Genomic DNA, 17,394 nt, shown 5'->3' on the forward strand with positions numbered 1-17,394 from the left:
ACAACAAGTAAGTGACTTTAGTTAACCACTTTGAACAGCATTTGAATCATCTTCCCAAAGCAAGGGCCTGAACTGACTCTAAACGTCCAGTTTCCACACTTGCCGAACAAGGCGGGAATTTCTGGGCTCGATCGTAGCGCCATCAGCGGCTATTACGAGCTATGTCCCTTTATGTCCCCGCTACTGACTAATCAGATTCCACCTCTCATATCACTTGCAATTGCTCCAAACAAAATGGTGGCACCCAGTCAAGAAGATCTATTCAAGATCTATATTGTAATAAAACAGGTTTTACCTCCTGAAATGTATCAAATCAGGTGAGCATCTTGATTAAAAACATGAAAAGATTTGGAAAGTATCTGTTGACGCCTAGATAATACACATCCTTTGCAAAACTTGCGGTACCGAAATCTGCATGTTGAAATCCAAATTGTTTACAAACCAGATGTTGATTTCATTATGCGATTTTGATTGGACTCGTTATTCCCGACAACATATAACTCCGTAATTCCAGCCTAGTTTAGCAAGGATGGAAACTGTACTTTTACAGTCAGTTAACTCCCTTGCCTCAGGAAGATGCATTTAAATCACATCCAGGCACGTCGGCAGGATGAGGGAGGAAAGCCTGACATGATGAAAATCTTAGGTGGGTACTGACAAACCTGGAACAAAATCAGAGTGACTTGGGTTTCAAAGCCAAGCTGACAAGCAGATAAGCTGGTCTGCTGTAGCCCTCTGCAAAAACTAGACATTCCTATTCTTAAGGTTCATCTAGGGATTTGGTTACCTTGTTTGACAAATGTCTGTGTGGACTGCTTGACACATTTCACTCTCATTAAAATCAGATCTTACTTCACACTACCGCTAAACAAAGATCTGAGGGCATTCCAGTAACAGGTCACGTCAGAACGACCTTTCGCAAACTTTGAACAACCAATAAAATGAGGTGAGGTGAGGTGAGGTGAAATTGGGTTTAACGTCGCGTCCAAGATTATTGCACTTATATAGCGACGTGCATGCACGTGTATGTGTGTGTGTGGCTGCTTGTACTAGTCCGGACTGATGCCGATTTATAGTGCTAGCTCACTGAGATACCATGCCGCAGTTTAACATGAATACCCCACTCAGACACAGTATACTGACTCCGAGCCGACCAGTCCTTGTTTTAGCCCTTTAATGCCGAGCGCCAGACAGGGTAACAACAAGTACAATCTTTTAACGTCTTTTTGTATGACGCGGCCCGGGATCGAACCCTGGACCTTCCGCTCTCCGGGCGGACGCTCTACCACAGGACCACGGAGGCGGTCTACCAATAAAATGAAGAACTAGAAGTCAACATTGGCCAATTAGAAAGCAGCTTTCTCTAGCTTTATGTCACTAGTTTCAAACTGGCAACTTCCATTCCAGACTTAGCTTTCAAAAATATATATTCAAAATTTTAAAAATAAACAAAAGAACATTCTCGAATGTCTATATATGGCCGAGATTGTATGGCAGTACTTCCCACTGGCTATGTTAAGTCTCTTTTGTTCCAAATGTTTATCCCACTGAAGCGAGGGATAAGATGGAATCAGTCATACAGCCCACAACTGGTGTTCGGAATGCCCCGTGTCAACCTTTCCAAGTTAGCATGTAAGCAATGCTCTGATTGGTCGGATACAGAGACGTTCTGACGTGACTGTAATGGGGTGTCCTCAGATCTTCGTTTAGCAGAAGCAAGAACTAAAATCTGATTTTATGAGATTGGATATCTTTGCGGTATTTGATTGTAACATAAAAACATTTTATATGACAATGTGAAACTACTTCACTTGTAGGAAAAATGTTACCGGGATGTAAATTTTACAATATCATCATGATTTGCAACTTTGAAACAAATTAGTTTGGCACTATAGTATGCGTCCCAATCAGAGGTAGCACTAATTCATTTTAGGCACATTGTGGTGCTTGCATTATTCCGGATACCTGGCGGCCATATTTGTCTGATGTTTCTAATAAAGTGGAACATGACAGCTAGACTATTAAAAAAAATAGAGCAAGAAAGCTCAAAATAAGCACAAAAACTGACCCCTCATACATTTGTATGGTTCATTATGACTTAAACCACGAAATTGAATATCAAAGTAATTCATAAAAATCGAAAATCAGACATCAGCACTGAAAAAAATTACTCGAAACTTCAAGTTCCATAATGACATCATCAGTTACATGTTTTGGGCCTACATTTCAACATATTCAATAAACATGTAGCATTTATCTTTTTAACTTTGGTGACTGAAAAAAACATTTACTTATGAAAGCCTTCATTACAATGACTTGTGGGGTGGGGGGCGGGGCAAGCCCCCCAAACCCCGTTAATTTAGCGAGACAGCTGAAAAACTTAGAAACCGCTACTAAGGAAGTTGCTCACGCATACCCCCTTACCAAAGTGGCCGATGGTATCCGGTATACTGCAATCTAGCCGCAAATGTCCTCACGGTGATATGTAAGAATGATTTTAATTAGTGGTATGGCTTAACTAGGCCATAACTAAAAAATGATAAATCTTTTAACAATAACAGCAACTTCATCTTACAACTTCAGCCTCTCTGGCACTGGAGATGAACAATCAACAACATGGCTTTATATGTAGTAAAATGTAGAGGTGAAACGATACAGCAAGGTCATGATACGATACATATCACGATACAAAGGTTACGATACCATACACATCGCGATACGCATATTTGTGTCTAATCGAGTGGAAATGTCTTGGCCATACATATTTCAGAGCAGGTTCAAAAGGAAAAAGTCGCTATAGATAAATGTTAGTTGCAGCGATTTTTAGTCGTGAACTAAATTACAACACTTTTTGCAATTTTTTACTGACTAAAAATCCGGAGAGTCATTAAACGAGCAGTGAAGTATTTTAGCAACTGAATCATCTTGTATCGATACAGAAAAAACGTATCATGTATCGTATCGGCGCATGAAAACTCACAATGCACCGATGTATCGTTTCACCCCTAGTAAAATGAACACGCAAGAATTAAATGTTGAGAATGCAACAATACAATTATCTTATTTCAGTGCACACGTTTGATTTTCTTTCATTAGAAATGGAATGATAAATCGGTCAATTGGCTTCAACATGTTCAACAGATGACATTAACAATCACTAACAAACAATATTCCATAATCACTGATAATTAAATGCATAAAATCAATAATATTCATAGATTTCCAAAACTTCATACTGATTATCCATATCACGCTTCAATTATGACTGGCCCATACCAATCTGAAATCAGAATAATGACTGGTCAAGATCTGAAGTAAACCCTTTGATAGGTCAAAGTGTATCGGGATCAGCTTCACACTGTGGTATACAAACTTCTCCTGTGAGAATTCTTTTCAGTTTCTCCTGCTCTGTGTCTCCGAAGCCGATGATCTCCAGGTAAGTTGCCACGGAGCCATACCTGGTAAACAATGAAAAGAAATGGCATCAAAGTTGCAGTATTACAGCTTCCCGAGGCAAGGGAGTTAACTGACTGTAAAAGTCCGGTTTCACTTAAGCACCTTGAAACCTGAAAAGATTTGGAAAACATCTGTCGACTCCCATTTGACGGTACACATGCTCTGCAAATCCTGCAATTGACACAGCAGTCTCCAGGTTGTTTATTAACCGAATATCGATTCCCTTCTGCGATTTTGATTGCATAATGCATAGACTCAATAGTCCAGCCAAAATATTACTCCATAATTCCAGCATAGTTTGGCAAGAGTGGAAACTGGGCTTTTATAGTCTGTTAACTCCCTTGCCTCGGGAAGATGGCAGTACTATGAAGGGGATCATGATAGTTTTGTTTGTCTGTTTGTTGTTTAACACCTCACTCAGCAATAGTCCAGACGTGTTCATTTCAGAGACTGGAAAAGCAGGGCCCAATTACCCCTACCTTTCTACATCATTACATGTGGGACATTTGAGTGAGTATAGTTTTACGCCGCTTTTAGCAATATTCCAGCAATATCACGGCGGGGGACACCAGAAATGGGCTTCACACATTGTACCCATGTCGGGAATCGAACCCGGGTCTTCGGCGTGACGAGCGAACGCTTTAACCACTAGGCCACCCGACCGCCTCTTGTGGGACATTTGAGGAACCCAGGAGACACACATATATTTTTTAATAAGGTGAGGTGACATGGGGTTAAACGTCGCGTCCAAGACTATTGCACTTATATAGCGACGTGCATGCACGTGTATGTCTGTGTGTGGCTGCTTGTTCTAGTCCAGACTGATGCCGATTTATAGTGCTAGCACACTGAGATACCATGCCGCAGTTTAACATGAATACCCCACACAGACACAGTATACCGACTCCGAGCCGACCAGTCCTTGTTTTGGCCCCTTAATGCCCAGCGCCAGACAGGGTAACAACAAGTACCATCTTTTAACGTCTTTTGTTATGACACGGCTGGGGATCGAACCCCGGACCTTCCACTCTCCGGGCGGACGCTCTACCATTAGACCATGGAGACGGTAATTTTTAATAAAGACATAAAACTTAAGAATGTTACCTTTGTCACTGTCAATCAGTGTCACTTCATGTATTCACATTATGTGACTTTTTCACTTTCCATGGAAGATCCGAGTTAGAATATGTCTTCAGCCATCCATGCTTGCTGTAAAAGGCACCTATGCTTCTCCTCAGAGGCGACTAACGGGATTGGGTGGCCAGGTTTGCTGACTTGGTTGATGCACGTCATCGTATCTCAATTGCATGGATCGATGCTCATGATGTCAATCACTGGATTGTCTGGTCCAGACTCAATTATTTACAGACCGCCGTCATAATGCTGGAATATTGCTGAGTGCGGCTTTAAAAAATAATCAAACAAAACAAATAATTCATTTTTTCAAAGACAGTTCATTCTCCCAGTCAGAGTAAAAGAATACCACTTTTTTTCAGTTTGTTCAACAGTCATGTTTAAGAAAACTATTGTTAAACAAGTACATCAGCTGCAGTTTCTCAGAAGACCAACAAACATCAATTGAAAATTCAATAAATCTCCCCAGTGCTTTCTTTTCACCAATGCCAGTGTTCTGCCCAGAAACTGACCAAGTGGGGACAGGGACCCTTCAGCATAAATACATCGTCTGATGTCATATATATATGAACAGTTTGTTTTTGATCACTGCCATCAGCATGTCTCTTCAAGGTATTTGTCCTAAAATTAGACCGTAGCTTTGTTATTGAATTAGATTTCATGTGAACTATTCAAAGCTGACACGTTGTAGTATTTCTTCCTGAGTTACGCTGCAAACAAGCGTCGTCACGAAGCTAGGTTCGCTGAAATGTTCTACCTTTCCTCAGTCTGTCACCATGGTCACTCTCAGGTGACAACTTTCTGTGCATCACAACATGATTTGTGTTTGGCGATTCTTCGATAAGAAGCAGAAACATTTTGGCGTTATCAGAACTACGACTACCATATTAGTAAAACGTGTAAACTCGATTCTGATTGGACCAATTGTGACTTTCAGCCAATGAAAGTTGCTGATAGAAAATTGAGATGCACAAGGCCACAAAACTCACAACGTTTACATTCAATAATAGAAGAAGCTGTCTGAGTGAAGCAACTTGTTTTTGAGACAGTTGGTGACTCCAATAATTATCATATTTAAAACAACCCACCTACCGTATTTGACATAATAAGCGCCCAGGGCGCTCTCAAAATTAGAAATAGGGGGCTCTTATTAGAATATTATTTTGGTGAAAAAGACAGAGTTGAAAGATAAATTTCGTGGTTTATGCTGACAGCCTGAAATGTTTATATACGAGAGATACATTTTTCCAGAATTTAAATGCCCACAATTAAGGGTGCATATAACACACTAGTACGTATTACGCGAATAAATAAGTGTTGTGTACATTGATCAATCGGAAGGGGTGCTAATTGGTATTGTTCACTAGCCAATATATAAGAAAATATCGCCGTGGGCGCTTATTAGAGCAGGGCCCTTGTTACGTCAAATATGGTATATGAATGCGCTCGATGTCCCAGTGTGCATAAATATCATGCATCAATCAATAAATTACTGCAAGCATACACTGGAAGCCATGATAAGTGAGTGGTAGGGATACGAGATCGTAAAATGAAATATTAAAGCAGATTCGGCCTTGTGATGTAAGGGAGATAACTCATTCTTGGAACCGATTATTCCAGCCAATCAAAACATGTGTTACAATGCAACAATTCATTAGGGGCACGGTGATATTTATTTTGGGGGGCATTAGGAATTTCGAAAATGTCGAAAAGTTAAAGGAACACTATTTCAGCCATACCACAGATGCCTGTAAATAACTGAGTCTAGACCACATAATACAGTGATTGATATTATGAGCATGATCCATGACATCAGGGTACACTGACATGCCACAAACCAAGTCAGCGAGTCTCACCACACGTACCTGAAGTTGCCTATCATGACCACCATAGGCTGTTAGGGATCTATTCTTATCTGGAATCACCACAGATTGTCAGTGATCAACATAGATGTGCATGATGCTCTTACTTTTGTTCGATGTAGTTGAGCAGCTGCAGCATGGTGTCGGCCCTGGCAGTCAGGAAGTCTTCACTCATGTGGTACCTCTCCACAATCTCCTTGTTCATCCTCTCACGCATGGGGATCACACCGGTCTACACAACAAAACTACTCATTAAACCAGCAAATCTGGACTTAAAATTCACAAATCTTATTAAAATCAGATAATAGTTCTTACTATTGCTAAACAAACATCTGAGAACATCCCATTACAGGTCATGTCAGAACAATATCAGGGAACATTCATGGACCAAAGAAATGGCTGACAATAAGTCAAAATTAGTCAATAAGAAAGCAGTTTTCTTGAGCTATAAGCATGATAAGCCACTGGTTTCAAACTGGGGAGGGGGCACAGGTGGCCCAGTCGTCTAAGGCGCCGCGATTCGCTGTGCAGAGTTGCGTCCCATGGGCACACCCGAAACCTATGATTGTGGGTTCGAATACTGGTTCGCCCCGATTATGTTTCTAGGTTTGTCAGCACCATACCCGTGCTTGTGGGTTTCACCGAAGTGGTAAACGTCTAATACCTGCATCACTTCAGGCTTTCCTCCCACATATAGCTGACATACAGCGATATAACTGGAATACTGTTAAAAGCGGCGTTAAACCCAACTATCTCACTCACTCAAACTGGCGACTTTCGTTCTATACTTTAACAAAGTGGCCCTGATTGTATGGCAGTACTTCCCCCGTGCTATGTGAAGTCTCTTCCATTCCAAATGTTTATCCCATTGAAGCGAGAGACAGACAATAACTGGGACGGAATCATACAGCCCCATAACTGTCGTACAGAATACCCTGTGTTAAACTTTTCAAGGTAGCATGATAAGAAAACTCATTCAAGGTGTAACTGATCTGGTAAGCGCGCTCTGATTGGTCAGATGAAAGGTCATTTTGACAGGACCAGTGATGGATTGTCCTCAGATCTTTGTTTAGCAGAAGCAAGAGCAAGGATCTGATTTTAATGAGATTGAAAGTGAAGTTGGTTTGTTTGTCGTTTAATGTCGCATCCAGCAATAATCAAGCTATATGACAACAGCCTGTAAATAATTAATTCTGGGCCAGATAATCCAGTGATTGATATTGTACTGGACTTGATCCCCACAGGGTTGAAGTCATGTGAGTGACTACTGCTTAATCATGCAGTGAGCAATATTCAATCATCATCATCATCATCATCATCATATGTGACAACTGGTCACTAACCATTAGTGTTCACTGAACTTTGGAAACAATCACTGTATATAATTCATCATCATCACCATCATCATATGTGACAACTGGTCACTAGCCATTAGTGTTCACTGAACTTTGGAGACAATCACTGTATATAATTGAGTGAGTGAGTTGGGTTTAACAGTATTCCAGTTATATCGGGGCATGTCAGCTTAATGTGGGAGGAAAGCCCGAAGTGATGCAGGTCTCCAATGTTTACCACTTCAGTGAAACCCACGAGCACGGTTATGGTACTCACACACCTAGAAACATAATCGGGGTGAACCGGGATTCGAACCCACAATCATAGGTTTCTGGCGTGCCCAAGGGACGCAACTCTGCCTTAGATGACTGGGCCACCCGTGCCCCCCACTGTATATAAGCAACAAACAGAATGACTGTATCTAACTCTACAGCGGCTACTGACCTCGGACTTGGCATATTCTTCAGCAATTTCCTGTTTGGATTTGCCGTTACAGGAAAGGACAAGTGCAGAGACAATTCCAGTACGATCTTTCCCATGTGCACAGTTGATGAGGATGGGAAAATTGGCTTCATCACACATTAACTTCAGAGCTGAAACAACATAGTCTTAGGTAACATTACCATCCATCATGTCCATCCAAATTTTTGAAAGGAACTATGCACCTAATACTACTATCATTACGATTTATTACAAAGAAAAGTTGAATGATACTATTGATAGCAAACCAATTATGATGTTTATTAAGATGAAGTGTAAATTTTGAAATGTCTTTAAATTTAAAAATAACTATGTTTTTTAATTATTGTTTGGTGTGGATGCTCTTTAAGCTAATTGTCTGTAACAGATATATTACCTGCACATATACTCCTCTGACTGAGGTCTACCATATCCTTGTACTGCCCTGTTATTCCAGTGCAATTAAGTACGTTGCTCACAAAAAATCTTACAAAGTGTTTGTAGCCTGTATTGAACACGAAATCATAAAGAAGGAACAGTATGGAGTACAGTTTCTTGTACCAAGGTGCGCGGTTCAGGATTGTCCATACATAACTGCCAGCGAAGAAATCAAGAAGAAAATGTGGTTGTTTGTACTTTGAACTTCTGATATCTCTCATTGTCAGCTGTACACTCTTGTTCTTGTTGCAAGTTCTCTTTTCCAGAGGCACAAAGTTCACACATTCTTTAGGTCTATAATTCCTGCCACTACCGGTGGGAAGTTTAATGTGGTACAAATCAAAATCAGCATCCAAAGGTTTTGTTCCCGTAGCATTTGCATACTCTTTTCTTCCTCGAAAATCAATGATGCATTTAATCCCAAGTTCACGAAACTTCTGTAAGTCATTGGGTTCTAAAAGGTCCGGCCTCGATGACCGGTAAATAAGTCCAGTCGGTCGCCCACAGTTGGCATAATTTGTGCTACACAGTACCCTCAAATTGGGTAGTGAAGGTAGATGGGGAACTGTCAAAGGTCTCACTTCACTGGAGGCATCCATGTTGCTGCCTCGGAGTAAAATATCAGGTGGTTTTAATTGGTCGATATTAAAACCTGACTTGGATAATATACCCCTAACAACAATTGTTAAAAACCTGACAATTTCTGTATGCCATGTTATCTAGCGGTCACCCAAAGACGTTTATACAATCTTTATACGTCTTTGGGTCACCCTAAACTCAAAATAAAGAAAATAGTTAACATATTTCACAATTGAGTATCACGTAAAGAAACATAACATTCATGTAAAAATACAATTAACTTATTTGCATGATTCACGTGTGATGGTATTATACTACTACGCCGTGCAACATATTTATTGACATAGATCTCTAAATTAATCTTTTATACCAAACTATGTTAGTGAATGTTGTTGTTTTACGCCGCATTTAGTCTGACCAAACAAACCAGTGATTGATGTAATGAACAACGTCCCACGCCGTCTGAATATACCGACAGCCTGACTACCCGATCCTACTTATACGCCATTCTAAACAAGCTGCTGATCAATTCTAACCCGATGCAGAGTGAATTTAGCTTTAGCAATGAAGCATATCTTTCATGTAAAGCCCCTTTTGTGGGTAATCGATCCTCTATAGTGAGCTCACGTTAACGGTTTAACCGCTAGCTACATAGTCTCACACCGCGGTGCTTGGTTGTACAGATATAATAGCTATAATAGGTTAAATATGACAACTATACTCACCGCCAAAAGAAACGCTAATTATAGAGTGAGTGAGTTAAGATTTAACGTCACATCGGCAGTATTTCAGTCATATCGTGACGAGAAGTACATTAATAATACAAAGATTTAGACGAAATAAAAAGCTGTCAACGAAGGACAGTACAATAACTAGGATATCACAGATTCAATTTAAAACTAGTTGAGAATATATAAAAGCCATAAGTATCAACAACACAATATAAAAATGGGCTAGGGATCGTCAGTAACTAAAGGGAGATCACCATACTAGGGACCATGGGGACTTACAGTACCTTTGCTTCCTGCATGGACGCTAATTATAGAAACATATAGAGAAGTATGTACGTTAAGACCGACTTTTCCAATGTGTACCAATTAATGACAAAACTAACAATCAGTCAAGTATTACCACAGAGTGTCTTTATTCTTATCACGATATGCCGCATGTGAATTCCAAACTTTACACGCTCATCCTGCACGAGACAAATAGTGTCTGGAGTCATGGGTCTATGACGTCACATGTGATGCGTTCGTGAGAGTCGATTCACACAACATACCAGGATGTTCGTTTGTGCATCGAACCAATCTAATATCTCTTGAATATGAGTAATTCTTCATATATAAATCAACGTGTATGATATTCGTGTTTCTTTTGGCGGTGACACGTTGATTTCAATAAGTCAACTTTATATCTAAAACTAGATTAGTTATATATCTAGAATTCATAAGATGCAGTGACCAGTTTGACATAGCAGTGCTAAATCTATTTAGCACCATCTCGTCTTCCATTATTTTCTTCATGTATATATTCTTTGATATTCTAAGGTGGGTCTAGGATCTTTTATTAAATATAAGTTCAGTCTGCGAGCAAAAAAAATGGTATTACTGAATTCCCTGAAAAAATGTGTTAGATATGTGTAGATACAAGAAGCTGGACATGGAGATCCGTACCATCCTCCCAATCAACACAGTGAGTGAAATGTGAATTGAATGTTCGAAATTCGAAAGATTAAGAGTGCTCAAAATGTATGCTAGAATATGCAAATTTAGTGCTTGAATAAATGTTAATTAATATATATCATGGGGTCGTTTTTGCGGTCTATATGCATGCCGATCGCAATCCGGCCAGTCTCGGACATCTTGCTTTGATACCGACTTGTTATAAATCCAACAATTCTGAGTATAAATAAGCTCACCAGATTTGTGTACGCATCATCCAGATTTGTTAACGCGTCATCCAAATAAAGTACGAATGCTCCCAATCAGCCACGGGTCGGACGGGAGTTTTAGGTGCGGGTTAACCATTTTCGGTGCCAACGATTCTCCGAGGGAACAAATCGCCTAGCATCCGAAATACAAAAATGACTGTCCCGAAGCAGTGAACAAAAATTATGTCATCAACAAAAATCAAAGGTGCTACATTTTAGACGAGATTTCAGGGTATTTTGGGGTACCAGCCAGTATCGTTACCCTATGGTAAAAAGCACATTCTTTGACATCAACTACCTCATGTAACCATTGACTAAAACTAGAAACATGTTAGTGCTGTTATTACAACGGAGCTGCGATGAGACTGACCTTTGTGATACATGCAGTACGAGTACTTGAGATTGCAATACCGTTTTAAATAATTTTGATGTTGTTGCTTGAGTACTAAAACGATCATCTTTAAATGATGGAAATATGTTTGTGCTCGTGCGTAAATGGAAGGCGGTATTTGTTCACATACCGGTTGAAGTTCTGTGTCTCAAAATGTTGAAATACTAGTTATTAGGAAACTAGACTACGTCTAAATTTGTGGGGAAGGGAGACAACACATACATGTCAAAACATCAGCTGAAGAAATATTGAAAATGACAGATGAAGACGATTCTTCCGTTGAGGAAATTATTTCAATACGAGAAATCGCACCAAGGCCTGTTCCAAGGGCGAAGCATCCTTTCATCACGCATGTCAGGGAAGGATACGAACAGTCTCACACAGACTCCATGCGCCGACAGCCAGGTGCCCGCTCCTTGCCATCATCACCTCACACAGGTGTCAATCACATCTCGGTGCGTACCTGTGCGGGGGGTCCACATTTTTGTTAAACTGGGTTTTGCAGGTTTTCATATTGTTTGTGGCTAATATTATCAATGATGTCGTAATTTAGTACTTTAGTTTTAGCCGCGGGCAGTTTACAGCACATTTTGGTTTTTATGTAAATTAACGTTGTGTTTTATTTGAAAAATTAACCCTAGGCCTAACATGCAAGCAGAAATTCGGATATTTTAGAAATTAAAAGAAAGGTGTATTTAATTGATTGATATGCAGGATATTTAATAATATTTTAATAACATTTGTTCACTGTGCTGTAGGATACAAACTATTTGATCATGAATTTATAATTTAATGGGGTTGATTTCGTCCTTGGGGTATTGATGCTATATTAGGCTTGATTAAATACATTTATTTATTTCTCATGTCAGCTCTGCCCCCAATTTTTTCCCCATCCTAATTTCTAAAATATATTTGATCACTGTAAATATAGTACAGAAACAATTTTTCAGCTCACATGCACCAGGAATACAAATATATGTTCATGCTTGACCCACTCATAGTGTCCCATTGTCCCTGCTGTGTTCCACGGTTGCGGAATAATTTGCAGAAATGCCCACTCAATGCAGAAATGTACCGTTGTTGCAGAAAATAATGTGTAAAAGTTGCATAGGTTTACTGAAACGAAAGTCATTATTTGAATTGTGCATTGTTTTAATTCATTAAATCATTCCAAATAATTATTTAAGGTGTTTGTTTTCTACAGAAAAAAAAGAACAAAACAGTTTACAAATAATCTTTTAAACATTTTACCTATTGATAAATGGTTTAATTGAATCAGTTTCATTTGAAGTCAAGTGGACTTTTGTATCATTGCTTACCGAAAGTCAGAATACCAGATTCACTTCAATCAGCTGTTCTAGCCACAGATGTGTTTATAAACAAAATGCCTGCCAAAAGTTAAACAGGTCCAAAACTACGGAATTCAAGAAATCTAAGCCTCGGAGTTTGCAGAAATGTGTGCAGAATCAATAAAATTTTGGTTGCAGAATTTACAAAAATTGACCACAGAATTTTGATTTTAGGGCCGCAGATACACCTGAGACTGAAAGTATGTCATAGTATGAACATGGCTGGGGTCGCCATGACCTCAGGGCCTCATACTTTCATACTCGATCAGGCCGAAGTGGGTAGCACATTTGAATCCAGTTTACTTTTATAGATTTGTAATCGAAAATAAAATAGATAAAAAAAGTCTTCCCTACCGACCAAGTCAGTTTTGAAAAATTTAAGAAATCAAACAAATTTTTCCTGTCCTTATGTGTATTTAGGGATGCCTAAATATTAAACTTTTTTATTAGGGTGATAAGGACATCAATTGATGATGAAATCCCCACTAATTCCCTTCTTGTCAATCTCAGTAACTTCTTCTTCAAATGCTGGGGTAGCGGGTTATACAAAACTTGCAAATTTCTATGTCACCGGCGTTGCTCTGTGGCTGAAATAATGCTGACGCAACGTTAAAGTTTATTTCGCTCACGCTATGTCACTTGCAGATTATTTATTTTCAGCCACGAGACAATGTTGTAAAACTGGGGCAGTTTCCACCAATCATATCACTGAATGTTGGCGGAATGGTGTACCAGACACGACTCTCAACGCTTTTGAAGTACTCAGACTCCATGCTAGCGGCCATGTTCAGTGGCCGTCACAAGGTCGACCAAGACAAAGATGGCCACTACTTCCTGGACACCAACGGTGCCGTGTTTGGCCACATTCTGGAATACCTCCGCTACGGGACAGTTCCGCCGTCCGACTTATCCACCGCTGTCTACAGAGATGCCGAGTACTATGGCCTACACTCCATGGTTGAAAAGCTACAGCTTCGACCTGAAATTGCTTCTATTATCGTCAAAGAATCCCATCGATCCCAGTTTCCAGGGTACCAAGATGCCAAGCACGACGTCATCCGAGCAGCAGTTGCTAATGCATCGATTAACAGAATCGGTGAAGTATTGATATGTGCTTTCAGAACAGAGTTCAAGGCGAAAGTTCAGAACTTTAACCCCCTCCACGGATGCATCGTGGAATCAGCTCATGTTAGTATTGGGCCATGGGAAACACAAGCTGACGAAGAAGTGTTTATGAAATGTCTGGAGAATGATCTCATGGAGGATGGATTCAATGTCAAGCCACATGAGGGTAAACGAAAGTGTAAATATTACTATGGACAAACCTGTCAGAAATTTGTCTACAAGCTGCAAATCATATTTGATTGATATAAGAAATCGTTGATAATTTATTCAATACCACACAAATTGTGCAGCCTTGTGGCATCTCACACCTAGATGTTCATGCTATTTGTTAGGCCAACCTTATTCTGTTACTTGAGTCATTAGAGTGATACTTGAGTGATATTTTCAATAATTTTATTTATGTGTCTATATTTGTGAACTTTAAGGTAGTGGTTCATCCATGATGCAATATTAAAGTTTGTCGGACTGTTAAAATGGTTCTTTTCTAACCTAAAGTATCAAACACTTTCGACAGTCCTTGATTCAAGTGATAGAACATGATTGACTGTAACATGATTGTCAGTTTGATATGGACTGTCGCTACCTTTGTACTTGGCCAGTCACTTCCTCTGTAATATGTTCAACAATCAAACACAACAGCTTTATACTCATCGTGCATTGTGCATTGATTGACCTATGGTGCTGGGAGTAGTCAGCATTGTTGTGTTGTGTTGTGATGTGTGACTGATGAACACGTGGAACACATGAACACTTGGAACTCATGTTGAACTCTTGTAGTGCATATAGAACACTTAGGATTTAAAAAATATAAGAATTGGTTCTCAGGCAATGGTTTTTGAAGATATAGTGGGGGTGGACGGGATTGTTCACTAGCAAATATATTAGCAAATGTCGCCGTGGGCGGTTATTACATGGAATATGGTAACTGTACCTGTTGGGAGCTGCAAGGCCTGGACGTGTGGAGCCAATGCTGGTATCATTAGCTTTAACATGGGGTTGGATATTAATGTATGTTATTGGGGCCAATAGTCTTTATAGCGGACTACATTGTCGGTGCGGAAGTGTTCAATACTGCTGTATTACTGCTGTATTTCAGTGTAACTCACGTTGTATATGACTGTGATTGCAAGGCTTTTTTGGCTTATCTTATATTTGACATGTTCAGGGTAAAATTGGCTTACCAAATATTTGACATATTTTGGGTTAATTGGCTTTCCTATTCATGTATATGTAATGATATATTTTATGTATGTGTTTAGAATTAGCTTACAACATATGTGCCATGTTTAGGTACCTTAAACTGAGGTACTATGTATGTGACTTATTTTGTCCCATGGGCACCAAGGACGTCTTCACTTGCTAAGTGTGCACCTGTCATTGCACAGGGGAACACCATGAACGTCTTCACTTGCTAAGTGTGCACCTGTCATTGCACGGGGGAACACCATGAACATCTTCACTTGCTAAGTGTGCACCTGTCATTGCACGGGGGAACACCATGAACGTCTTCACTTGCTAAGTGTGCACCTGTCATTGCACAGGGGAACACCATGAACGTCTTCACTTGCTAAGTGTGCACCTGTCATTGCACGGGGGAACACCATGAACATCTTCACTTGCTAAGTGTGCACCTGTCATTGCACGGGGGAACACCATGAACGTCTTCACTTGCTAAGTGTGCACCTGTCATTGCACGGGGGAACACCATGAACATCTTCACTTGCTAAGTGTGCACCTGTCATTGCACAGGGGAACACCATGAACGTCTTCACTTGCGAAGTGTGCACCTGTCATTGCACTGGGGAACACTGTGAACATCTTAACTTGCTACTTGAGTAACTGTCATTGCACAGGGGAACACCATGAATGTCTTAACTTGCTACGTGAGTACTTGTCATTGAACAGGGAACACCATGAACGTCTTGTCTTCTCCACAGAGAGATTCAAGAAAAGAGTTGGTCCCAGTTCCCCATCTTATCAAAAGGGTAAATGAGGTGGCAAGAAATGGGGTTTAACTTCACATTCAAGATTTTGCACTTATGAAGCTACATGCATTCATGTATGGGTGTGTTTGCATGTCTGTGGCTGCTTGTACTAGTCCGGACTAATGCCGATTTTATAGTGCTAGCCCACTGAGATACCATGCCACAGTTTAACATGGATACCCTACTCAGACATATCATAGTGACTCTGAACAGGCCAGTCCTTGTTTTAGCCCCTTAGTGCCGAATGCCAGGCAGGGTAACAACAAGTACCATTTTTTATTGTCATTTGATTTGACGGACCAGGGATCGAACCACGGACCTTGCGCACTCCAGGAAGACACTCTATCCTCTAGGCAATGGAGGCCTATGATAGATTAATGATAAGTATGTGATTACAATGGAGACCCTGGTCATTATGGGTCATCATGCTATGACAGACTAGGGGTTGCTCATGCTATCAACCACTAGTATGCCCTGCCCAGACTAGATTATTTACAGGCTGCTGTGACATAATGGTGATATTGCTGTAAAACTACATTCGCTTAGTCATCTTGAAAATGGTCTCATGCTACTAATTTTGGTCAAGTTTATTGTTAGATTTTCAAACAATTTTTTTTAGGAAAGTGTGTTAAAAACTGTTTTAGTTTAGGGAGCATCTATTTAATTTCAGGGGGTGTGGGGTGGCAAGATTTATAAAATAAAATGTCCATAAATATGCCCAAAATAAAAAGGTTGTTGGCAGTAGTGAAAAAAATGAAAAGCTTGTTTTGTGGAAAATATCCAAATGTAATTTTTTGTGTTGATAGTGAAAATGAATGGATTTTTTTTGGTGCTCAGGAAATAAATAGTTTGTCACAGGCAGGAAAAACAATAAAAAAGAGATTGTTCTAAGACCCCCCACCCCCAAATCAAATTGATTCTCCCCTATTAAGACTAATATGTCTCTAAGTTTACAATAGTGATAAGTAGACAAGCCATCCACTGGTAACCATGGAAACAGGGATGTGCATGGAAAGGAAGGGCTGTGGTGACAAAAGCAGGCATTGGATTAAACCACATAGCTATTGATTCTGTTTGAACAACCATCCAAGTCTCAGTAATGTCTGTAACAGAAGCAGGATCCAATGCTTCCTTTGTTTTGTTACTGTTCGTCCATGATATTTGTAGCTGATGGCTGTGAAGAGGTTTTACTGCTTTTTGATAAAATCCCATGAATGTGTTTTAGTAATACTGTTTTATTCCAGATTTGTTCTTCAGTTGAATTATGATTTATGAAGGAGCTATACTGTTGTGTGGATGTGGGCAAAGTGTACTTAATGAGAGTCATCAGCTGTGTATGTACAGGGTCATA

The 17,394-nt window shown here is 39.9% G+C and overlaps 2 protein-coding genes across 2 annotated transcripts; one reads left to right on the forward strand and one right to left on the reverse strand.

Annotated features, from left to right (window-relative positions):
• Positions 1-2,799: 2,799 nt before the first annotated feature.
• LOC139456134 (uncharacterized) lies at positions 2,800-9,283 on the reverse strand. The gene is made up of 4 exons (XM_071237670.1): positions 8,644-9,283; positions 8,232-8,380; positions 6,560-6,684; positions 2,800-3,458 (listed from the first exon to the last, which is right to left on the reverse strand). Exons 1-4 carry the CDS (start codon positions 9,281-9,283, stop codon positions 3,332-3,334), a joined length of 1,041 nt encoding a protein of 346 aa, XP_071093771.1. The 3' UTR covers positions 2,800-3,331.
• Positions 9,284-11,792: 2,509 nt separating this feature from the next.
• Positions 11,793-14,413, forward strand: LOC139455267 (BTB/POZ domain-containing protein KCTD7-like). The gene is made up of 2 exons (XM_071236819.1): positions 11,793-12,039; positions 13,594-14,413. The coding sequence occupies exons 1-2, from the start codon at positions 11,839-11,841 to the stop codon at positions 14,299-14,301; spliced, it is 909 nt and encodes a 302-aa protein (XP_071092920.1). The 5' UTR covers positions 11,793-11,838; the 3' UTR covers positions 14,302-14,413.
• Positions 14,414-17,394: the final 2,981 nt, after the last annotated feature.

Source organism: Haliotis cracherodii, unplaced genomic scaffold (genome assembly GCF_022045235.1).
Source record: "Haliotis cracherodii isolate W230 unplaced genomic scaffold, xgHalCrac1.p SCAF_11, whole genome shotgun sequence".
NCBI lineage: Eukaryota > Metazoa > Mollusca > Gastropoda > Lepetellida > Haliotidae > Haliotis > Haliotis cracherodii.